The following is a 25943-nucleotide window of genomic DNA, read 5'->3' on the forward strand; positions in this document are numbered from 1 at the left end:
AGCTGGAGTTGCTGGCATGTTTGAGCATGGAGCTGGAGTTGCTGGCATGTGTGGGCATGGAGCTGGAGTTGCTGGCATGTTTGGGCATGGAGCTGGAGTTGCTGGCATGTTAGGGCATGGAGCTGGAGTTGCTGGCATGTTAGGGCATGGAGCTGGAGTTGCTGGCATGTTTGGGCATGGAGCTGGAGTTGCTGGCATGTTTGGGCATGGAGCTGGAGTTGCTGGCATGTTAGGGCATGGAGCTGGAGTTGCTGGCATGTTAGGGCATGGAGCTGGAGTTGCTGGCATGTTAGGGCATGGAGCTGGAGTTGCTGGCATGTTAAGGCATGGAGCTGGAGTTGCTGGCATGTTTGGGCATGGAGCTGGAGTTGCTGGCATGTTTGGGCATGGAGCTGGAGTTGCTGGCATGTTAGGGCATGGAGCTGGAGTTGCTGGCATGTTAGGGCATGGGGCTGGAGTTGCTGTCATGTTTGGGCATGGAGCTGGAGTTGCTGGCATGTTTGGGCATGGAGCTGGAGTTGCTGGCATGTTAGGGCATGGGGCTGGAGTTGCTGGCATGTTTGGACATGGAGCTGGAGTTGCTGGCATGTTAGGGCATGGAGCTGGAGTTGCTGGCATGTTAGGGCATGGGGCTGGAGTTGCTGGCATGTTTGGACATGGAGCTGGAGTTGCTGGCATGTTAGGGCATGGAGCTGGAGTTGCTGGCATGTTTGGGCATGGAGCTGGAGTTGCTGGCATGTTAGGGCATGGAGCTGAAGTTGGGGACATGTTAGGGCATGGGGCTGGAGTTGCTGGCATGTTAGGGCATGGGGCTGGAGTTGCTGGCATGGGGCTGGAGTTGCTGGCATGTTAGGGCATGGGGCTGCAGTTGCTGGCATGTTTGGGCATGGAGCTGGAGTTGCTGGCATGTTAGGGCATGGAGCTGGAGTTGCTGGCATGTTTGGGCATGGAGCTGGAGTTGCTGGCATGTTTGGGCATGGGGCTGGAGTTGCTGGCATGTTAGGGCATGGGGCTGGAGTTGCTGGCATGTTAGGGCATGGAGCTGGAGTTGCTGGCATGTTAGGGCATGGAGCTGAAGTTGGGGACATGTTAGGGCATGGGGCTGGAGTTGCTGGCATGTTAGGGCATGGGGCTGGAGTTGCTGGCATGGGGCTGGAGTTGCTGGCATGTTAGGGCATGGGGCTGCAGTTGCTGTCATGTTTGGGCATGGGGCTGGATTTCAGATGGATCTCCTACACCCAGGATAGGACTGGCACACATATCGGCTCACCATGATGGGGGCTACCGTCATCTATAGCCGATGTATAGCTATAGTGTGGCGACAACGGAACCAAACCCACAATTACCTCTGACTTGTAAATATGGCAGTCAGGTCCTTGCCTGTATTACCAGCAGGGGGCACTGTACCCACATGTAGGCCGAGCTGGGCCCTGGCAGGAACCTGTATTACCAGCAGGGGGTGTTGCCTGTACCCCATATTTGCAGAGCCCTGGCAGTCAGGTCCTGGCCTGTATTACCAGCAGGGGGCGCTGTACTCCCATATTAGCAGAGCAGAGTCCCAGCACTCAGGTCCTGCCATGTATTACCAGCAGGCGGCGCTGTACCCCCATATAGGCAGAGCAGAGTCCTGGCAGTCAGGTCCTGCCCTGTATTACCAGCAGGCGGCGCTGTACCCCCATATAGGCAGAGAAGAGTCCTGGCAGTCAGGTCCTGCCCTGTATTACCAGCAGGGGGTGCTGTACCCCCATATAGGCAGAGCAGTGCCCTGGCAGTCAGGTCCTGGCCTCTATTACCAGGAGGGGGCGCTGTACCCCCATATTAGCAGAGCAGAGTCCTGGCAGTCAGGTCCTGCCCTGTATTACCAGCAGGCGGCGCTGTACCCCCATATAGGCAGAGCAGAGTCCTGGCAGTCAGGTCCTGCCCTGTATTACCAGCAGGGGGTACTGTACCCCCATATAGGCAGAGCAGTGCCCTGGCAGTCAGGTCCTGGCCTGTATTACCAGCAGGCGGCGCTGTACCCCCAAATAGGCAGAGCAGTGCCCTGGCAGTCAGGTCCTGGCCTGTATTACCAGCAGGGGGCGCTGTACCCTCATATAGGCAGAGCAGAGCCCTGGCAGTCAGGTCCCGGCCTGTATTAGCAGCAGGGGGCGCTGTACCTTCATATAGGCAGAGCAGCGCACTGGCAGTCAGGTCCTGGCCTGTATTACCAGCAGGGGGCGCTGTACCCCCATATTAGCAGAGGAGAGCCCTGGCAGTCAGGTCCTGGCCTGTATTACCAGCAGGGGGCGATGTACCCTCATATTAGCAGAGCCCTGGTAGTCAGGTCCTGGCCTCTATTACCAGGAGGGGGCGCTGTACCCCCATATTAGCAGAGCCCTTTAGTCAGGTCCTGGCCTGTATTACCAGGAGGGGGCGCTGTACCCCATATTAGCAGAGCCCGTTAGTCAGGTCCTGTATTACCAGGAGGGGGCGCTGTACCCCATATTAGCAGAGCCCTGGCAGTCAGGTCCTGGCCTGTATTACCAGCAGGGGGCGCTGTACCCCCATATTAGCAGAGCAGAGTCCTGGCAGTCAAGTCCTGGCCTGTATTAGCAGCAGGGGGTGCTGTACCCCCATATTAGCAGAGCAGCGCCCTGGCAGTCAGGTCCTGGCCTGTATTACCAGCAGGGGGTGCTGTACCCCCATATTAGCAGAGCCCTGGCAGTCAGGTCCTTGCCTGTATTACCAGCAGGGGGCGCTGTACCCCCATATTGGCAGAGCAGCGCCCTGGCAGTCAGGTCCTGGCCTGTATTACCAGCAGGGGGCGCTGTACTCCCATATTGGCAGAGCAGCGCCCTGGCAGTCAGGTCCTGGCCTGTATTACCATCAGGGGGCGCTGTACCCCCATATTAGCAGAGCAGCGCCCTGGCAGTCAGGTCCTGGCCTGTATTACCAGCAGGGGGCGCTGTACCCCCATATTAGCAGAGCAGAGTCCTGGAAGTCAGGTCCTTGCCTGTATTACCAGCAGGGGGCGCTGTACCCCCATATAGGCAGAGCAGAGTCCTGGCAGTCTGGTCCTGGCCTGTATTACCAGCAGGGGGCGCTGTACCCCCATATTAGCAGAGCAGCGCCCTGGAAGTCAGGTCCTTGCCTGTATTACCAGCAGGGGGCGCTGTACCCCCATATAGGCAGAGCAGTGCCCTGGCAATCAGGTCCTGGCCTGTATTACCAGCAGGGGGCGATGTACCCCCATATTAGCAGAGCAGCGCCCTGGCAGTCAGGTCCTGGCCTGTATTACCAGCAGGGGGTGCTGTACGCCCATATTAGCAGAGCTGCGCCCTGGCAGTCAGGTCCTGGCCTGTATTACCAGCAGGGGGCGCTGTACGCCCATATTAGCAGAGCAGAGCGCTGGCAGTCAGGTCCTGGCCTGTATTACCAGCAGGGGGCACTGTACCCCCATATTAGCAGAGCCCTGGCAGTCAGGTCCTGGCCTGTATTACCAGCAGGGGGCGCCGTACCCCCATATAGGCAGAGCAGAGTCCTGGCAATCAGGTCCTGCCCTGTATTACCAGCAGGGGGTGCTGTACCCCCATATAGGCAGAGCAGAGTCCTGGCAGTCAGGTCCTGGCCTGTATTACCAGCAGGGGGCGCTGTACCCCCATATTAGCAGAGCAGAGTCCTGGCAGTCAGGTCCTGGCCTGTATTACCAGCAGGGGGCGCTGTACCCCCATATAGGCAGACCATAGCCCTGGCAGTCAGGTCCTGGCCTGTATTACCAGCAGGGGGCGCTGTACCCCCATATTACCAGAGCAGAGTCCTGGCAGTCAGGTCCTGGCCTGTATTACCAGCAGGGGGCGCTGTACCCCCATATTAGCAGAGCAGAGTCCTGGCAGTCAGGTCCTGGCCTGTATTACCAGCAGGGGGCGCTGTACCCCCATATTAGCAGAGCAGCGCCTTGGCAGTCAGGTCCTTGCACTCAGGGATGTGAGTGCTGGTTATTTATTGCGTTCAGTTTCCGCCTTCCCACATCCTGACCGTCACACAGGGGAACCCGGGCTCTGGAACAATGCTCACGTTTATGGGACAGTTCCTATAGTCTTCCTTGTGTGAGAGGTGACAGGAGATAAGGGGACTGTGACACAGAGTAGCCCCAGCTGGGGGCCTGCTCCTTACATCAGGAAACCAGTGAAACCCATACTGGGACCAGCATAGACTGGCCTAGGGGTCCACAGTAACAGAGTGTGTCATCCACACACAATGGGGCCGATTCGGATTTGGAAGTAAAGCAAGAGAACAAGTAAATTTGAATCTGGAACACAGCACCACGCTGCAGTACAAGGGGAGGGATACTTTATATAGTTTCTGTGCAGCGTAAATACCGTCTGCTTTCGCATGTAGCCCACACACAGACCGCTTCATTCTTACACTGCAACTCAGATGTCAGTTTAGGCACGCCGCCCCCAGCCAGATCTCACTCTCTCTGTACATGGTCCATCTGCCCCCCTGCAGTGCAGCATGGTTGTGCGCAGACGGAGATGCCACTGATCAATGTGCGTGGGCAATAAATGGGGACTTGCGTAACGGTAAATGCTTCTGTTTTCAGCTATATAATTTACACCAAGTATTGCTCGCTGCATAGACGCAGCGCAAGCATCTCCGTATAGCCGCACATCCGCCCTGACGCGTCTCTATACGCTAAGGCAGTGGTTTTCTTGTACGCGTTTCGTGCTTGGTTACCATAAACCGCTCCGGCCTGTGTATGCTGTTATCACGCAGGGCCTGCGACCCGGGGTCAGCCTTACAGACACAGCACACTTCCTATAAGTTCACATTAGGGCTTGTTCTTACACAGTGTTCAGGATACAGATATCTCCCCTCCGCTCTTATCACTTCTATGCAGATTGGAGAGAATTTAATTAGAAGCGCGGCATGGAACAGAAGGGAACGGATGATCGGCTTCTGCTGCCACAGGGGCTAGCGGGCTCCGTGATTGGTCTGCGGTACTGGAAGGAGCTTGTGTCTGAGGAGAGGTCAGGCTTCCACGCGAGGTTTCCGAGAACAACACACACACACGTGACAGTGTCCCCAGGCCTACTGGCGGGTAGTGGTTACTTTCAGTGCGGGGTGGAACTCTACATTGATTCACCAATCTGCCAGTGTGACAATGATTAATGGTGCTGAGCATCGGGAGCACACTGACTGCACAAGAGTGCAGTGCATTACTGGGAGTTGTCTAAGTCCCATGAGACTTTGCACAAGAGGCCAGAGGTTGAGAGATTTGTGTTAAGCTCTGCTTGGTGGAGCTCAACATATGCTTCTCAGGCCCATGGAGGACAGCGGTGGCCTCGTCATGGGAGGGTTTTCAATTAGAGGGACAAACACAGGCTTTTCTTGTATATATATTTATTTATATAAACCCCCCCCCCCCCCTGCAGTTACCCATTCACCCATTTGACAGTGTGATATTCTCCCGTGCAGTTGCGGCCAGTAATGACAAGTAAGAGGGGGCCCCCTTGTCTTAATTGTCCCCCGGCCCCCGACCCTGGACCCATGAGCTACATAGAAAGGGTTAATACATATGTATATTCAGCCTAGATACTGAGGACACCACTGAGGCACGAGGTGCTCTCTACCATTCATTTGGTGCCTCATGCCTCACTAAGGGGTATATGTATCAAACCTTTGTGAGGCACAGAGCTGCTGAGCATGCCCCCACAGTGGCAAAACATGGCCCCTTCCCGCTAGGTCACACCCCCAAAATTTGCTGCGCACACTGTCCTTCCTCGCAGTGCTAATGTGTTTAGAGGTATGCCCACAGGTGAGGGCAATCAGGGAGAGAGCATTCCTTCCCTCCCTCCTGGACTGGGTCATGCTGGGAGGTATGACCACAGGTGAGGGCAATCAGGGAGAGAGCATTTCTTCCCTCCCTCCTGGACTGGGTCATGCTGGGAGGTATGACCACAGGTGAGGGCACACAGGGATAGAGCATTCCTTCCCTCCCTCCTGGACTGGGCCATGATGGGAGGTATGACCACAGGTGAGGGCAATCAGGTAGAGAGCGTTCCCTCCCTCCTGGACTGGGTCATGCTGGGAGGTATGACCACAGGTGAGGGCAATCAGGGAGAGAGCGTTCCTTCCCTCTCTCCTGGACTGGGTCATGCTGGGAGGTATGACCACAGGTGAGGGCACACAGGGATAGAGCATTCCTTCTCTCCCTCCTGGACTGGGCCATGATGGGAGGTATGACCACAGGTGAGGGCACACAGGGATAGAGCATTCCTTCTCTCCCTCCTGGACTGGGCCATGATGGGAGGTATGACCACAGGTGAGGGCAATCAGGTAGAGAGCGTTCCCTCCCTCCTGGACTGGGTCATGCTGGGAGGTATGACCACAGGTGAGGGCACACAGGGATAGAGCATTCCTTCCCTCCCTCCTGGGCTGGGTCATGCTGGGAGGTATGACCACAGGTGAGGGCAATCAGGGATAGAGCGTTCCTTCCCTCTCTCCTGGACTGGGCCATGTTGGGAGGTATGACCACAGGTGAGACCAATCAGGGAGAGAGCGTTCCTTCCCTCCCTCCTGGGCTGGGTCATGTTGGGAGGTATGGGTCAGGACAATGTCACATTATACCAGAGGTGACCTGTGACACTCCTGTGACATCATGTCACTTATAGAAGGGACCAGCCGGAGATATCTCAGTATATAAATCACTCGGACACCTTTACAGCCACAGAACAGCTGCGTAATTGCAGCTAGCATGTGACTCACGTGGGAACCATGTACATGCCACAGGTGTGTGCGATCCTGCGTGTTACAGGTGTGTGCGATCCTGCGTGTTACAGGTGTGTGCGATCCTGCATGTTACAGGTGTGTGCGATCCTGCGTGTTACAGGTGTGTGCGATCCTGCATGTTACAGGTGTGTGCGATCCTGCGTGTTACAGGTGTGTGTGATCCTGCGTGTTACAGGTGTGTGCGATCATGCGTGTTACAGGTGTGTGCGATCCTGCGTGTTACAGGTGTGTGCGATCCTGCGTGTTACAGGTGTGTGTAATGATAATCTATTGCTACTATAAATAATGTCATTGTAGTGACAGTGACCATAGAAATGATTGACATGCAGCCCTTCTGTGGCGCTGCAGTTGTCGGGGAACTACAATAGTCAGCATAACAGCCAAAAGTTTGACATGCACTAGGTCGGCCTTGACAAAGGTCGACATGGAAAATGTCAACTTATCAAAAGTTCAACATGAGCTTTACAGAGGGCTGAGGGTCTCAGTTATGTGTATGAGGGGGAGATAGAGGGCGGAGGGTCTCAGTTATGTGTATGAGGGGAGATAGAGGGCTGAGGGTCTCAGTTACCTGTATAAGGGGAGATAGAGGGCTGAGGGTCTCAGTTACGTGTATGAGGGGAGATAGAGGGCTGAGGGTCTCAGTTATGTGTATGAGGGGAGGTACAGAGGGCTGAGGGTCTCAGTTACCTGTATAAGGGGAGATAGAGGGCTGAGGGTCTCAGTTATGTGTATGAGGGGAGATAGAAGGCTGAGGGTCTCAGTTACGTGTATAAGGGGAGATAGAGGGCGGAGTGTCTCAGTTACGTGTATAAGGGGAGATAGAGGGCGGAGGGTCTCAGTTATGTGTATAAGGGGAGATAGAGGGCTGAGGGTCTCAGTTATGTGTATGAGGGAGATAGAGGGCTGAGGGTCTCAGTTATGTGTATGAGGGGAGATAGAGGGCTGAGGGTCTCAGTTACGTGTATGAGGGGAGATAGAGGGCTGAGGGTCTCAGTTACGTGTATGAGGGGAGATAGAGGGCTGAGGGTCTCAGTTACGTGTATGAGGGGAGATAGAGGGCTGAGGGTCTCAGTTATGTGTATGAGGGGAGATAGAGGGCTTAGGGTCTCAGTTACGTGTATGAGGGGAGATAGAGGGCGGAGGGTCTCAGTTATGTGTATGAGGGGAGATAGAGGGCTGAGGGTCTCAGTTATGTGTATGAGGGGGAGATAGAGGGCTGAGGGTCTCAGTTACGTGTGAGGGGAGGTAGAGGGCTGAGGGTCTCAGTTATGTGTATGAGGGGAGGTACAGAGGGCTGAGGGTCACAGTTATGTGTATAAGGGGAGATAGAGGGCTGAGGGTCTCAGTTACCTGTATGAGGGGAGATAGAGGGCTGAGGGTCTCAGTTACGTGTATGAGGGAGATAGAGGGCTGAGGGTCTCAGTTATGTGTATGAGGGGAGATAGAGGGCTGAGGGTCTCAGTTACGTGTATGAGGGGAGATAGAGGGCTGAGGGTCTCAGTTACGTGTATGAGGGGAGATAGAGGGCTGAGGGTCTCAGTTACGTGTATGAGGGGAGATAGAGGGCTGAGGGTCTCAGTTATGTGTATGAGGGGAGATAGAGGGCTGAGGGTCTCAGTTACGTGTATGAGGGGAGATAGAGGGCTGAGGGTCTCAGTTACCTGTATGAGGGGAGATAGAGGGCTGAGGGTCTCAGTTATGTGTATGAGGGGAGATAGAGGGCTGAGGGTCTCAGTTATGTGTATGAGGGGAGATAGAGGGCTGAGGGTCTCAGTTATGTGTATGAGGGGAGATAGAGGGCTGAGGGTCTCAGTTATGTGTATGAGGGGAGATAGAGGGCTGAGGGTCTCAGTTATGTGTATGAGGGGAGATAGAGGGCTGAGGGTCTCAGTTACGTGTATGAGGGGAGATAGAGGGCTGAGGGTCTCAGTTACGTGTATAAGGGGAGATAGAGGGCTGAGGGTCTCAGTTATGTGTATGAGGGGAGATAGAGGGCTGAGGGTCTCAGTTACGTGTATGAGGGAGATAGAGGGCTGAGGGTCTCAGTTATGTGTATGAGGGGAGATAGAGGGCTGAGGGTCTCAGTTACCTGTATAAGGGGAGATAGAGGGCTGAGGGTCTCAGTTACGTGTATGAGGGGAGATAGAGGGCTGAGGGTCTCAGTTATGTGTATAAGGGGAGATAGAGGGCTGAGGGTCTCAGTTATGTGTATGAGGGGAGATAGAGGGCTGAGGGTCTCAGTTATGTGTATGAGGGGAGGTAGAGGGCGGAGGGTCTCAGTTATGTGTATAAGGGGAGATAGAGGGCTGAGGGTCTCAGTTACGTGTATGAGGGGAGATAGAGGGCTGAGGGTCTCAGTTATGTGTATGAGGGGAGATAGAGGGCGGAGGGTCTCAGTTATGTGTATGAGGGGAGATAGAGGGCTGAGGGTCTCAGTTATGTGTATGAGGGGAGATAGAGGGCTGAGGGTCTCAGTTATGTGTATAAGGGGAGATAGAGAGGGCTGAGGGTCTCAGTTATGTGTATGAGGGGAGATAGAGGGCTGAGGGTCTCAGTTATGTGTATGAGGGGAGATAGAGGGCTGAGGGTCTCAGTTATGTGTATGAGGGGAGATAGAGGGCTGAGGGTCTCAGTTATGTGTATGAGGGGAGATAGAGGGCTGAGGGTCTCAGTTATGTGTATGAGGGGAGATAGAGGGCTGAGGGTCTCAGTTACGTGTATGAGGGGAGATAGAGGGCGGAGGGTCTCAGTTATGTGTATGAGGGGAGATAGAGGGCTGAGGGTCTCAGTTATGTGTATGAGGGGAGATAGAGGGCTGAGGGTCTCAGTTATGTGTATGAGGGGAGATAGAGGGCTGAGGGTCTCAGTTACCTGTATGAGGGGAGATAGAGGGCTGAGGGTCTCAGTTACGTGTATGAGGGGAGATAGAGGGCTGAGGGTCTCAGTTACGTGTATAAGGGGAGATAGAGGGCTGAGGGTCTCAGTTATGTGTATAAGGGGAGATAGAGGGCTGAGGGTCTCAGTTACGTGTATAAGGGGAGATAGAGGGCTGAGGGTCTCAGTTATGTGTATGAGGGGAGATAGAGGGCTGAGGGTCTCAGTTACGTGTATGAGGGGAGATAGAGGGCGGAGGGTCTCAGTTATGTGTATGAGGGGAGATAGAGGGCTGAGGGTCTCAGTTATGTGTATGAGGGGAGATAGAGGGCTGAGGGTCTCAGTTATGTGTATGAGGGGAGATAGAGGGCTGAGGGTCTCAGTTACCTGTATGAGGGGAGATAGAGGGCTGAGGGTCTCAGTTACGTGTATGAGGGGAGATAGAGGGCTGAGGGTCTCAGTTACGTGTATAAGGGGAGATAGAGGGCTGAGGGTCTCAGTTATGTGTATAAGGGGAGATAGAGGGCTGAGGATCTCAGTTACATGTATGAGGGGAGATAGAGGGTTGAGGGTCTCAGTTACGTGTATGAGGGGAGATAGAGGGCTGAGGGTCTCAGTTACGTGTATGAGGGGAGATAGAGGGCTGAGGGTCTCAGTTATGTGTATGAGGGGAGATAGAGGGCTGAGGGTCTCAGTTATGTGTATAAGGGGAGATAGAGGGCTGAGGGTCTCAGTTATGTGTATGAGGGGAGATAGAGGGCTGAGGGTCTCAGTTACGTGTATGAGGGGAGATAGAGGGCGGAGGGTCTCAGTTATGTGTATGAGGGGAGATAGAGGGCTGAGGGTCTCAGTTATGTGTATGAGGGGAGATAGAGGGCTGAGGGTCTCAGTTATGTGTATGAGGGGAGATAGAGGGCTTAGGGTCTCAGTTACGTGTATGAGGGGAGATAGAGGGCGGAGGGTCTCAGTTATGTGTATGAGGGGAGATAGAGGGCTGAGGGTCTCAGTTATGTGTATGAGGGGAGATAGAGGGCTTAGGGTCTCAGTTATGTGTATAAGGGGAGATAGAGGGCTGAGGGTCTCAGTTACGTGTATGAGGGAGATAGAGGGCTGAGGGTCTCAGTTATGTGTATAAGGGGAGATAGAGGGCTGAGGGTCTCAGTTATGTGTATGAGGGGAGATAGAGGGCTGAGGGTCTCAGTTATGTGTATGAGGGGAGATAGAGGGCTGAGGGTCTCAGTTATGTGTATGAGGGGAGATAGAGGGCTGAGGGTCTCAGTTATGTGTATAAGGGGAGATAGAGGGCTGAGGGTCTCAGTTATGTGTATAAGGGGAGATAGAGGGCTGAGGGTCTCAGTTACGTGTATGAGGGGAGATAGAGGGCTGAGGGTCTCAGTTATGTGTATGAGGGGAGATAGAGGGCTGAGGGTCTCAGTTATGTGTATGAGGGGAGATAGAGGGCTGAGGGTCTCAGTTACGTGTATGAGGGAGATAGAGGGCTGAGGGTCTCAGTTATGTGTATGAGGGGAGATAGAGGGCTGAGGGTCTCAGTTACCTGTATAAGGGGAGATAGAGGGCTGAGGGTCTCAGTTACGTGTATGAGGGGAGATAGAGGGCTGAGGGTCTCAGTTATGTGTATAAGGGGAGATAGAGGGCTGAGGGTCTCAGTTATGTGTATGAGGGGAGATAGAGGGCTGAGGGTCTCAGTTATGTGTATGAGGGGAGGTAGAGGGCGGAGGGTCTCAGTTATGTGTATAAGGGGAGATAGAGGGCTGAGGGTCTCAGTTACGTGTATGAGGGGAGATAGAGGGCTGAGGGTCTCAGTTATGTGTATGAGGGGAGATAGAGGGCTGAGGGTCTCAGTTATGTGTATGAGGGGAGATAGAGGGCTGAGGGTCTCAGTTACGTGTATGAGGGAGATAGAGGGCTGAGGGTCTCAGTTATGTGTATGAGGGGAGATAGAGGGCTGAGGGTCTCAGTTACGTGTATAAGGGGAGATAGAGGGCTGAGGGTCTCAGTTATGTGTATGAGGGGAGATAGAGGGCGGAGGGTCTCAGTTATGTGTATGAGGGGAGATAGAGGGCTGAGGGTCTCAGTTACGTGTATGAGGGGAGATAGAGGGCTGAGGGTCTCAGTTACGTGTATGAGGGGAGATAGAGGGCTGAGGGTCTCAGTTACGTGTATGAGGGGAGATAGAGGGCTGAGGGTCTCAGTTATGTGTATGAGGGGAGATAGAGGGCTGAGGGTCTCAGTTATGTGTATGAGGGGAGATAGAGGGCGGAGGGTCTCAGTTATGTGTATGAGGGGGAGATAGAGGGCTGAGGGTCTCAGTTACGTGTATGAGGGGAGATAGAGGGCTGAGGGTCTCAGTTATGTGTATGAGGGGAGGTACAGAGGGCTGAGGGTCACAGTTATGTGTATGAGGGGAGATAGAGGGCTGAGGGTCTCAGTTATGTGTATGAGGGGAGATAGAGGGCTGAGGGTCTCAGTTACGTGTATGAGGGGAGATAGAGGGCTGAGGGTCTCAGTTACGTGTATGAGGGGAGATAGAGGGCTGAGGGTCTCAGTTATGTGTATGAGGGGGAGATAGAGGGCTGAGGGTCTCAGTTACGTGTATAAGGGGAGATAGAGGGCTGAGGGTCTAAGTTATGTGTATGAGGGGAGGTACAGAGGGATGAGGGTCTCAGTTACGTGTATGAGGGGAGATAGAGGGCTGAGGGTCTCAGTTACGTGTATGAGGGGAGATAGAGGGCTGAGGGTCTCAGTTATGTGTATGAGGGGAGATAGAGGGCTGAGGGTCTCAGTTACGTGTATGAGGGGAGATAGAGGGCTGAGGGTCTCAGTTATGTGTATGAGGGGAGATAGAGGGCTGAGGGTCTCAGTTACGTGTATGAGGGGATATAGAGGGCTGAGGGGCTCAGTTACGTGTATGAGGGGAGATAGAGGGCTGAGGGTCTCAGTTATGTGTATGAGGGGAGATAGAGGGCTGAGGGTCTCAGTTACGTGTATAAGGGGAGATAGAGGGCTGAGGGTCTCAGTTACGTGTATGAGGGAGATAGAGGGCTGAGGGTCTCAGTTACCTGTATGAGGGGAGATAGAGGGCTGAGGGTCTCAGTTACGTGTATGAGGGGATATAGAGGGCTGAGGGTCTCAGTTACCTGTATGAGGGGAGATAGAGGGCTGAGGGTCTCAGTTACGTGTATGAGGGGAGATAGAGGGCTGAGGGTCTCAGTTACGTGTATGAGGGGAGATAGAGGGCTGAGGGTCTCAGTTACGTGTATGAGGTGATAGAGGGCTGAGGGTCTCAGTTACCTGTATGAGGGGAGATAGAGGGCTGAGGGTCTCAGTTATGTGTATGAGGGGAGATAGAGGGCGGAGGGTCTCAGTTATGTGTATGAGGGGAGATAGAGGGCTGAGGGTCTCAGTTACGTGTATGAGGGGAGATAGAGGGCTGAGGGTCTCAGTTACCTGTATGAGGGGAGATAGAGGGCTGAGGGTCTCAGTTATGTGTATGAGGGGAGATAGAGGGCTGAGGGTCTCAGTTATGTGTATGAGGGGAGATAGAGGGCTGAGGGTCACAGTTATGTGTATGAGGGGAGATAGAGGGCTGAGGGTCTCAGTTACGTGTATGAGGGGAGATAGAGGGCTGAGGGTCTCAGTTACCTGTATGAGGGGAGATAGAGGGCTGAGGGTCTCAGTTATGTGTATGAGGGGAGATAGAGGGCTGAGGGTCTCAGTTACCTGTATGAGGGGAGATAGAGGGCTGAGGGTCTCAGTTATGTGTATGAGGGGAGATAGAGGGCGGAGGGTCTCAGTTATGTGTATGAGGGGAGATAGAGGGCTGAGGGTCTCAGTTATGTGTATGAGGGGATATAGAGGGCTGAGGGTCTCAGTTATGTGTATGAGGGGAGATAGAGGGCTGAGGGTCTCAGTTATGTGTATGAGGGGAGGTACAGAGGGCTGAGGGTCTCAGTTATGTGTATGAGGGGGAGATAGAGGGCGGAGGGTCTCAGTTATGTGTATGAGGGGAGATAGAGGGCTGAGGGTCTCAGTTATGTGTATAAGAGGAGATAGAGGGCTGAGGGTCTCAGTTACGTGTATGAGGGGAGGTACAGAGGGCTGAGGGTCTCAGTTACCTGTATAAGGGGAGATAGAGGGCTGAGGTTCTCAGTTATGTGTATGAGGGGGAGATAGAGGGCTGAGGGTCTCAGTTATGTGTATGAGGGGGAGATAGAGGGCGGAGGGTCTCAGTTACCTGTATGAGGGGAGATAGAGGGCTGAGGGTCTCAGTTATGTGTATGAGGGGAGATAGAGGGCTGAGGGTCTCAGTTATGTGTATGAGGGGAGATAGAGGGCGGAGGGTCTCAGTTATGTGTATGAGGGGAGATAGAGGGCTGAGGGTCTCAGTTATGTGTATGAGGGGAGATAGAGGGCTGAGGGTCTCAGTTATGTGTATGAGGGGAGATAGAGGGCTGAGGGTCTCAGTTATGTGTATAAGGGGAGATAGAGGGCTGAGGGTCTCAGTTACCTGTATGAGGGGAGATAGAGGGCGGAGGGTCTCAGTTATGTGTATGAGGGGAGATAGAGGGCTGAGGGTCTCAGTTATGTGTATGAGGGGAGATAGAGGGCTGAGGGTCTCAGTTACCTGTATGAGGGGAGATAGAGGGCGGAGGGTCTCAGTTATGTGTATGAGGGGAGATAGAGGGCTGAGGGTCTCAGTTATGTTATATGTATGAGGGGAGATAGAGGGCTGAGGGTCTCAGTTATGTGTATGAGGGGAGATAGAGGGCGGAGGGTCTCAGTTATGTGTATGAGGGGAGATAGAGGGCTGAGGGTCTCAGTTACGTGTATGAGGGGAGATAGAGGGCTGAGGGTCTCAGTTACGTGTATGAGGGGAGATAGAGGGCTGAGGGTCTCAGTTATGTGTATGAGGGGAGATAGAGGGCTGAGGGTCTCAGTTATGTGTATGAGGGGAGATAGAGGGCTGAGGGTCTCAGTTACCTGTATGAGGGGAGATAGAGGGCTGAGGGTCTCAGTTACGTGTATGAGGGAGATAGAGGGCTGAGGGTCTCAGTTACGTGTATGAGGGGAGATAGAGGGCTGAGGGTCTCAGTTATGTGTATGAGGGGAGATAGAGGGCTGAGGGTCTCAGTTATGTGTATAAGGGGAGATAGAGGGCTGAGGGTCTCAGTTATGTGTATAAGGGGAGATAGAGGGCTTAGGGTCTCAGTTATGTGTATGAGGGGAGGTACAGAGGGCTGAGGGTCTCAGTTATGTGTATGAGGGGAGATAGAGGGCTGAGGGTCACAGTTACCTGTATGAGGGGAGATAGAGGGCTGAGGGTCTCAGTTATGTGTATGAGGGGAGATAGAGGGCTGAGGGTCTCAGTTACCTGTATGAGGGGAGATAGAGGGCTGAGGGTCTCAGTTACCTGTATGAGGGGAGATAGAGGGCTGAGGGTCTCAGTTACGTGTATGAGGGGAGATAGAGGGCTGAGGGTCTCAGTTACGTGTATGAGGGGAGATAGAGGGCTGAGGGTCTCAGTTATGTGTATGAGGGGAGATAGAGGGCTGAGGGTCTCAGTTACCTGTATAAGGGGAGATAGAGGGCTGAGGGTCTCAGTTATGTGTATGAGGGGAGATAGAGGGCTGAGGGTCTCAGTTATGTGTATGAGGGGAGATAGAGGGCTGAGGGTCTCAGTTATGTGTATGAGGGGAGATAGAGGGCGGAGGGTCTCAGTTATGTGTATGAGGGGAGATAGAGGGCTAAGGGTCTCAGTTATGTGTATGAGGGGAGATAGAGGGCTGAGGGTCTCAGTTATGTGTATAAGGGGAGATAGAGGGCTGAGGGTCTCAGTTACGTGTATAAGGGGAGATAGAGGGCTGAGGGTCTCAGTTACGTGTATGAGGGAGATAGAGGGCGGAGGGTCTCAGTTATGTGTATGAGGGGAGATAGAGGGCAGAGGGTCTCAGTTACGTGTATGAGGGAGATAGAGGGCTGAGGGTCTCAGTTACCTGTATGAGGGGAGATAGAGGGCTGAGGGTCTCAGTTACGTGTATGAGGGGAGATAGAGGGCTGAGGGTCTCAGTTACCTGTATAAGGGGAGATAGAGGGCTGAGGGTCTCAGTTATGTGTATGAGGGGAGATAGAGGGCTGAGGGTCTCAGTTATGTGTATGAGGGGAGATAGAGGGCTGAGGGTCTCAGTTACCTGTATAAGGGGAGATAGAGGGCTGAGGGTCTCAGTTACCTGTATAAGGGGAGATAGAGGGCTGAGGGTCTCAGTTACCTGTATGAGGGGAGATAGAGGGCTCAGGGTCTCAGTTATGTGTATGAGGGGAGATAGAGGGCTGAGGGTCTCAGTTACGTGTATAAGGGGAGATAGAGGGCTGAGGGTCTCAGTTACCTGTATGAGGGGAGATAGAGGGCTGAGGGTCTCAGTTACGTGTATAAGGGGAGATAGAGGGCTGAGGGTCTCAGTTATGTGTATAAGGGGAGATAGAGGGCTGAGGGTCTCAGTTACCTGTATGAGGGGAGATAGAGGGCTGAGGGTCTCAGTTACGTGTATGAGGGGAGATAGAGGGCTGAGGGTCTCAGTTACCTGTATGAGGGGAGATAGAGGGCTGAGGGTCTCAGTTACGTGTATGAGGGGAGATAGAGGGCTGAGGGTCTCAGTTATGTGTATGAGGGGAGGTACAGAGGGCTGAGGGTCTCAGTTACGTGTATGAGGGGAGATAGAGGGCTGAGGGTCTCAGTTATGTGTATGAGGGGAGGTACAGAGGGCTGAGGGTCTCAGTTATGTGTATGAGGGGAGGTACAGAGGGCTGAGGGTCACAGGAAAGCAGATGTGCAGGGTGCGTGGTCTCTACACTGGGCTGTGATTTATATAGGCTTTTAGTGTAACTATAAGAACTGTATTTCAAGGTTACACACAGACCTGGAGATACCGGGAGCACCCACCACAGGTTCCACCCACTAGTTCTGTGCAAGGGAATGTCACAATGATTAGTGATTACTGTATAACTAATACTCCCATCTCATTCATTTAATTCTGTCTCGATATCCCATCAGGTTCTCATACTCGCTATGGAGCCCATATATTATTATATGCACCCTAATACTCCCCATCTCTCTCCCTCTGTCTAATACTCCCCATCTCTCTCCCTCTGTCTAATACTCCCCATCTCTCTCCCTCTGTCTAATACTCCCCATCTCTCTCCCTCTGTCTAATACTCCCCATCTCTCTCCCTCTGTCTAATACTCCCCATCTCTCTCCCTATTTCTCTCCATCTCTCTCCCTCTCTGTAATACTCCCCATCCCTCTCCCTCTCTGTAATACTCCCCATCTCTCTCCCTAATACTCCCCATCTCTCCCTAATACTCCCCATCTCTCTCCCTCTGTCTAATACTCCCCATCTCTCTCCCTCTGTCTAATACTCCCCATCTCTCTCCCTCTGTCTAATACTCCCCATCTCTTTCCCTATTTCTCTCCATCTCTCTCCCTCTCTGTAGTACTCCCCATCTCTTTCCATAATATTCCGCATCTCTCCCTAATACTCCCCATCTCTCTCCCTATTACTCCCCATATCTCTCTCCCTCTCTGTAATACTCCCCATCTCTCTCCCTAATACTCCCCATCTCTCCCTAATACTCCCCATCTCTCTCCCTATTACTCCCCATATCTCTCTCCCTCTCCCTAATACTCCCCATCCCTCTCCCTCTCTGTAATACTCCCCATCTCTCTCCCTAATACTCCCCCTCTCTCCCTAATACTCCCCATCTCTCTCCCTATTACTCCCCATCTCTCTCCCTCTGTCTAATACTCCCCATCTCTCTCACTAATACTACCCATCTTTTTCTTTCTAATACTCCACATCTCTCTCCCTGAAACTTCCCATCTCTCTCCCTCTGTCTAATACTTTACATCTCTTTTCCTAATACTCTCCTTTTCTCTTTCTAATACTCCCCATCTCTCCCCCTAATACTCCCCATCTCTCTCCCTCTGTCTAATTATCCCCATCTCTCTCCCTCTGTCTAATACTCCCCATTACTCTCCCTAATACTCCCCATCTCTCTGTGCCTCTCTCTAATACTCCCCATCTATATCCTTCTGTCTTCTACTCCCCATATATCACCCTAATTCTCCCCATCTCTCTCTTCCTCACCTCCTATTACTCATGATCTCTCTCACTAATACTCCCCATCTCTATCTCCTTCACCGCTTTAATACTCCCCATCTCTCTCCTTAATACACCCCATCTCTCTCCCGAATACTCCCCATCTCTCTCCCGAATACTCCCCATCTCTCTCCCGAATACTCCCCATCTCTCTCCCTAATGTCTCCCCATCTCTCTCCCTCTGTCTAATACTCCAATATCTCTCCCTAATACTCCCCTTCTCTCCCTAATACTTCCCATCTCTCTTTCTCTCCCTCAAACCCTAAATACTCCCCATCTCTCTCCCTCTGTCTATTACTCACCATCTTTCTCCCTCTGTATTATACTCCCCATCTCTCTCCCTAATACTCCAAATCTCTCCCCATAGCTCTCTCCCTCACCCCCTAATACTCCCCATCTCTCTCTCTCCCTAATTCTCCCCATCTCTCCCTCATACTCCAAATATCTCCCCATCTCTCTCTCCTTCACCCCCTAATACTCCCCATCTCTCTTCCTCTCCCTCACCCCTTAATACTCCCCATCTCTCTCCCTAGTACTCCCCATCTCTCGCTCTCCCTCATCCCCTAATACTCCCCATCTCTCTCTCTCTAATATTCCCAGTCTCTCTCCCTAATACTCCCCAACTCTCTCTCCTTCACCCCCTAATACTCCCCATCTCTCTCTCTAATATTCCCAGTCTCTCTCCCTAATACTCCCCAACTCTCTCTCTCTCTCCCTCACCCCGAAATAATCCCATCTCTCTCCCTCTATTACTCCAATCTCTCTCTCTGTCTAATACTCCCCATCTCTCTCCCTAATACTCCCCATCTCTCCCCATATCTCTCTCCCTAATACTCCCCATCTCTCTCATTAATACTCCCCATCTCCCTCTCTGTCTAATTCTCCCCATCTCTCTCCCTAATACTCCCCATTTCTCTCCCTAATACTCCAAATATCTCCCCATCTCTCTCTCCCTCACCCCCTAATACTCCCATTCTCTCTTCCTCTCCCTCACCCCTTAATACTCCCCATCTCTCTCCCTAGTACTCCCCATCTCTCGCTCTCCCTCACCCCTTAATACTCCCCATCTCTCTCTCTCTAATATTCCCAGTCTCTCTCCCTAATACTCCCCATCTCTCCCCATATCTCTCTCCCTAATACTCCCCATCTCTCTCCCTAATACTCCCCATCTCCCTCTCTGTCTAATTCTCCCCATCTCTCTCCCTAATACTCCCCATTTATCTCCCTAATACTCCAAATATCTCCCCATCTCTCTCCCTAATACTCCAAATATCTCCCCATCTCTCTCCCTAATATCTCCCCATCTCTCTCTCCCTCACCCCCTAATACTCCCATTCTCTCTTCCTCTCCCTCACCCCCTTAATACTCCCCATCTCTCTCCCTAGTACCCCCCAATGCCCTCTCTCCCTCACCCCTTAATACTCCCCATCTCTCTTCCTCTCCCTCACCCCTTAATACTCCCCATCTCTCTCCCTCACCCCTTAATACTCCCCGTCTCTCTCCCTAGTACTCCCCATATCTTGCTCTCCTTCACCCCCTAATACTCCCCATCTCTCTCTAATATTCCCAGTCTCTTTCCCTAATACTCCCCAACTCTCTCTCCCTCACCCCGTAATAATCCCATCTCTCTCCCTCTATTACTCCCATCTCTCCCTCTGTCTAATACTCCCCATCTCTCTCCCTAATATTCCCAGTCTCTCTCCCTAATACTCCCCAACTCTCTCTCTCTCTCCCTCACCCCGTAATAATCCCCATCTCTCTCCCTCTATTACTCCCATCTCTCTCCCTCTGTCTAATACTCCCCATCTCTCTCCCTAATTCTCCCCATCTCTCTCCCTAATACTCCCCATCTCTCTCCCTCTGTCTATTACTCCTTATCTCTCTCCCTCTGTCTAATACTCCCCATCTCTCTCCCTCTGTCTATTACTCTTTATCTCTCTTCCTCTGTCTAATACTCCCCAGCGCTCTCCCTCTGTCTATTACTCCCCAGCGCTCTCCCTCTGTCTATTACTCCCCATCTCTCTCCCTAATACTCCCCATCTCTCTCCCTCTGTCTATTACTCCCCATCTCTCTCCCTAATACTCCCCATCTCTCTCCCTCTGTCTATTACTCCCCATCTCTCTCCCTAATACTCCCCATCTTTCTGTCCTCTCTCGCTAGCTCTCCTCTATAATACATCCTTTCTCATGTCCTTTCTCCTTCTTACACTGATGCTTTCTCTCCCTGCTGTCTCTTCCATACCCTGTCTAACTGTGTGAGTGCTGTCCCCACGTTTTCCCCATGCTCTCCAGAGCACTTCTCTCTGTCACTGTTATTCTCCTTCTTTGTTAATACTACTTATTAATACTCTGTAATGCCCTGTATGAATGCAGTGTTCTATGTATCTCCAGCTCTGACTCCCTATAACCCTGCATGCCCGCTGAACCCACCCTCCCTTACACTGATCCATGCCCCCCCCCCACCCATCTCCCACTCCGCTCTGTGTTCTCTGTCTGCCTCTCTCATTCATTTCCTACCAGGTTACCTGCCTGGATCTCACCCGCTTCTCTCCTCTATCACAATATTCTCTTCCCATCTGTCTCCCACCTACTGTTGCTCCCCCCAATCTTCTTCCCATCACCTACCCCCCCACCCCACACACACACACCCGCACTCACACACACTCGAACTCCCTTACTCCCCATTCCTTCTCCTGCAGCCCTCTATTAGTTGATAACTTCCCTCTGGTTCCCTATTTCATGGCCTGATTTACATATTTATTTGGTTTTCCTTCAATCTTCATATTTCTTGCACAGGAGAAGCCAAATCCCCAGGTTCTGCTCTCTAATAGATACTGGGATCCATCCAACTTCCAGGGTTGCAGCGAACACCTCCCCCTGTCTCTCCACTAGCAGCCCCCCGTGGGTTTAGGGGCTGTGAGATCCACTTGGAAGCGGGCTCGGGAACCTGGATCTGCCGGTTGTCCTACTTTTTATTCTTTTTTGACACGTAGCCAATGAAGGGTTAAGAAGCCGGGCTTATGATAACAACCCTTTTGTCATTGAGTCAGGGGAAGGAAAATAAGGAACCCAGCCTCCAGATAGTACTGAATCCTGTTCTCCAGTCACTTCCACCAGCAGCAATCTAATGGCTGTGAGCTCTTCTCTCTCTCGCACACACAGACGGAGAAGGGATGATTAACAGGAGCCTGGATGTGGCTCAGGATCAGCAGTAAGATTCTGTGACTCAAGCGCTGAGCACCAGAAGGAGAAGCACTGAGTGGGCAGAGAGGAGAAGACCTCTTCTCAGTTACCTCTCAGGAGCATGAGGTCCATCTGAGCACAGGGTGAGATGGTTGGGGTGTGGGTGCTGGTGTGTCTCGCCAGTACGGTCATCTCTCAAAGCTCCCAAGTGGACAGCAAAGTTGAAAACTTGACCATAGCCGTTGTTCTTCCCATAACCAACACCGTGTATCCCTGGGCTTGGCCGAGGGTAGGACCGGCCATCAACCTGGCCATTGACCGCATCAATAATGATTCCCGTCTGCTTCCGGACCTCCACCTCTGGATGGTCTTGGGGAACAGCGAAAACAGGTACGGGAAGTGTTCGGAGGCAGCTGCCCCTCTCATCGCTGTGGACTTCCAGTTCAACTACCACCCAGAGGTGTTTGTGGGACCTGGGTGTATGTATTCGGCAGCCCCAGTGGGGCGCTTCACCGGGCACTGGAAGGTCCCCCTTATCACCGCCGGGGCCCCCGCTTATGGATTTGGGGAGAAAGTGGAGAGCTACAGGTTTACCACCAGGACGGGGCCCATCCACACCAAGCTGGGGCAGTTCGCTTATCACCTGCACCAACAGTACAACTGGAGCCGGCGCGCTATGGTACTGTATGCTGACGACAAGCAGGACGACCGGCCCTGCTATTTCACCATGGAGGGGCCCTTCATGGAGCTACCCAGATTCAACAACATGAGCGTGGTGGATATGAACCTAAAGGAAAATGAGGTGACCAACTACACCGCCATCATCCAGGACATTAAGCATAAAGGACGGAGTGAGTAACCCCTGACATCCTTCCATCTCTGTGGGTGAGGGGGGGGGGGGGGGGGGGGGCAGCAATGATTAGGGGGGGGGGGGGGGTAAGAGCAATTCAATGGTCACCTTTACCTTTGGTGCCATCTGTTAGCTGGGAAATGCCAACCTAGTCTCCGGGCCTGGAATAATATTGAAAGGAAAACTTTAGAAAAAAACCAATTGAACTTTCTTTTGCCGTCAATTATTTATTTACAGTTTCTTATATAGCGCACACATATTCCGCAGCGCTGTACAGAGACTATTATTACCAGTTATTATATAGCGCACACATATTCCGCAGCGCTGTACAGACTATTATTACCAGTTATTATATAGCGCACACATATTCCACAGCGCTGTACAGAGGATATTATTACCAGTTATTTATATAGCGCACGCAAATTCCGCAGCGCTGTACAGAGACTGTTATTACCAGTTATTATATAGCGCACACATATTCCGCAGCGCTGTACAGAGAATATTATTACCAGTTATTTATATAGCGCACACATATTCCGCAGCGCTGTACAGAGACTATTATTACCAGTTATTATATAGCGCACACATATTCCGCAGCACTTTACAGAGAATATTATTACCAGTTATTATATAGCGCACACATATTCCACAGCGCTGTACAGAGAATATTATTACCAGTTATATAGCGCACACATATTCCACAGCTCTGTACAGAGATTATTATTACCAGTTATTATATAGTGCACACATATTCCACAGCGCTGTACAGAGGATATTATTACCAGTTATTATATAGCGCACACATATTCCACAGCGCTGTACATAGACTATTATTACCAGTCATTATATAGCCCACACATATTCCGCAGCGCTGTACAGAGATTATAATTGCCAGTTATTATATAGCGCACGCAAATTCCGCAGCGCTGTACAGAGACTGTTATTACCAGTTATTATACAGCGCACACATATTCCACAGCGATGTACAGAGACTATTATTACCAGTTATTTATATAGCGCACACATATTCCGCAGTGCTGTACAGAGATTATTATTACCAGTTATTTATATAGTGCACACATATTCCGCAGCGCTGTACAGAGAATATTATTACCAGTTATTATATAGCACACACATATTCCGCAGCGCTGTACAGAGACTATTATTACCAGTTATTATATAGCACACACAAATTCCGCAGCGCTGTACAGAGAATATTTGTTCATTCATATCAGTCCCTGCCCCAGTGGAGCTTACAATCTATATTCCCTACCACATGTACACGCACACACAGACATTCTAAGGTTAATTTGTTAGGAGCCAATTAGCCTACCAGTATACATTTGGATTGTGTGAGGAAACCAGAGTACCCGGAGGAAACCCACGCAAGTACGGGGAGAATATACAAACTCCGCACAGTTAGGGCCATGGTGGGGATCGCATTACTTCCTCACAGTGCTGTGAGGAAGTAATGCTAACCATTACACCATCCGTACTGCCCCGTATATATAACACATGGTGGGGATAGAACCCATGACCTCAGTGCTGTGAGGCAGTAATATAACCATTATACCATCCGTACTGCCCCGTATATATAACACATGGTGGGGATAGAACCCATGACCTCAGTGCTGTGAGGCGGTAATGCTATAACCATTACACCGTCCGTACTGCCCCGTATATATAACACATGGTGGGGATAGAACCCATGACCTCAGTGCTGTGAGGCAGTCATATAACCATTACACCGTCCGTACTGCCCCGTATATATAACACATGGTGGGTATAGAACCCATGACCTCAGCGCTGTGAGGCAGTAATGCTAACCATTACACCATCCGTACTGCCCCGTATATATATAACACATGGTGGGAATAGAACCCATGACCTCAGTGCTGTGAGGCAGTAATGTAACCATTACACCATCCGTACTGCCCCGTATATATATAACACATAGTGGGAATAGAACCCATGACCTCCGCACTGTGAGGCAGTAATGCTAACCATTACACCATCCGTACTGCCCCGTATATATAACACATGGTGGGGATAGAACCCATGACCTCAGCGCTGTGAGGCAGTAATGTAACCATTACACCGTCCGTACTGCCCCGTATATATAACACATGGTGGGGATAGAACCCATGACCTCAGTGCTGTGAGGCAGTAATGTAACCATTACACCATCCGTACTGCCCTGTATATATAACACATGGTGGGAATAGAACCCATGACCTCAGTGCTGTGAGGCAGTAATGTAACCATTACACCATCCGTACTGCCCCGTATATATAACACATGGTGGGGATAGAACCCAGGACCTCAGCGCTGTGAGGCAGTAATGTAACCATTACACCGTCCGTACTGCCCGAAGTTCTGTTATTAACGCATTAAAGATTGCGGGTCAGGGCGTCTGAGTCCCGACCCACAAGCGCCTCCGAATTAGTTAGTGGTACAAGCGAGTGCCATGGGATTTTCCACCCTAAGGGGTTAATTCTGTGGTGACACAAATAAAGCGATGGCAGGGGGACAGATCTTGCATTAATGAGTTTTAAGATCTGCTGGAGGAGTTTGGGATCAGCAAAATTCCTCAGTGACAGGCTGCAGCGCACAGTGCTGCCGAGTATACACGTCTCTCACCATGTGTAGTGCAGCCTGGTATTTACAGGGGTGTGGGAGCTGTATATAGCCTGGTAGGAGTTAGGATTAGGCAACGCCGATGAACTACAAATGACAGCACGCCATCCTGTCATTTCCAATATCTGTTCTGTAAGGGCTGCATTATCCGGCAACCTGTAACCTGCAGGGATGCCAGCCATTTTATGACTGCAAGCCCCAACATGCCCTGCTATCCACTGCCTCTGCTGGTGCTTGTAGTTCAGCATTGTCACTGATCTCTGCTGGAAGGCATTGTGGAGACCAGCAGGAGACATAATTTATATTGTGAAATTCTGGAAATATTAAGTATTGTCTGACACCCCCCCCCCCCCCCCTGCCCCGTGCTTCTTTTATCCGGTACTTTCGGGCTATGAAGAGTTAACGCAAGTGATGGTTTGGGTGGGAGTCATCTGGTTAGAGACGTAGTAAATGAATAACCCGGTACCATTACCAGAAGCTGTGAACCAGTCATACTGCCATTTTCTAGCTACGGCTGCTGAGGTTGGGAGGGGGCATCGGGGAAAGGGGGGGGGGAGAGACTGGCACAGAAGCTTCCTGTGACTGCGGGCAGCAGGCCAGTTGTAGAGTTAGACTTATTGTTACCAACCAAACACAGCCCAAACTTCATCTCCTCCACCCCAACCCTGAGAGCACAGCTTTGTATGTGATGTTATGTGGGACCCTGGTCTCTTCCTTGGGTGTCCAGTGCTATACAGGTATCTTCTTCCTGTGTCCAGCACTATATACCCCTCACAGGTCTCTTTCCTGTGTGTCCAGCGCTATACAGGTATCTACTTCCTGTGTCCAGCACTGTATACCCCACACAGGTCTCTTCCCTGTGTGTCCAGCGCTATATACCCCTCACAGGTATCTTCTTCCTGTGTACAGCACTATATACCCCTCACAGGTCTCCTATTCCTGTGTCCAGCACTATATACCCCTCACAGGTCTCTTCTTTATGTGTCCAGCACTATATACCCATCACAGGTCTCTTCTTCATGTGTCCAGCACTATATACCCCACACAGGTCTCTCCTTCCTGTGTCCAGCGCTATATACCCCTCACAGGTCTCTCCTTCCTGTGTCCAGCGCTATATACCCCTTACAGGTCTCTACTTCCTGTGTCCAGCACTAAATTCCCCTCACAGGTCTCTTCTTCATGTGTCCAGCACTATATACCCCTCACAGGTCTCCTATTCCTGTGTCCAGCACTATATACCCCTCACATGTGTCTTCTTTATGTGTCCAGCACTATATACCCCTCACAGGTCTCTTCTTCATGTGTCCAGCACTATATACCCCTCACATGTCTCTCCTTCCTGTGTCCAGCGCTATATACCGCTCACAGGTTTCTCCTTCCTGTGTCCAGCACTATATACCCCTCACAGGTCTCTCCTCCCTGTGTCCAGCGCTATATACCCCTCACAGGTCTC

General features: G+C 51.8%; 1 protein-coding gene across 1 annotated transcript in view; it reads left to right on the forward strand.

Annotated features, from left to right (window-relative positions):
* The first annotated feature begins 20329 nt into the window (after positions 1–20329).
* The window catches only part of NPR1 (natriuretic peptide receptor 1), a 60101-nt gene continuing 54487 nt past the window's right edge, over positions 20330–25943 (forward strand). The window contains exon 1 of the mRNA XM_083166987.1: positions 20330–21854. Coding sequence (XP_083023113.1) covers positions 21152–21854 — 703 coding nt within the window. The 5' untranslated portion in view covers positions 20330–21151. The remainder of the gene's footprint in view (positions 21855–25943) is intronic.

Source organism: Crinia signifera, chromosome 12 (assembly GCF_055691185.1).
Source record: "Crinia signifera chromosome 12, ASM5569118v1, whole genome shotgun sequence".
NCBI lineage: Eukaryota > Metazoa > Chordata > Amphibia > Anura > Myobatrachidae > Crinia > Crinia signifera.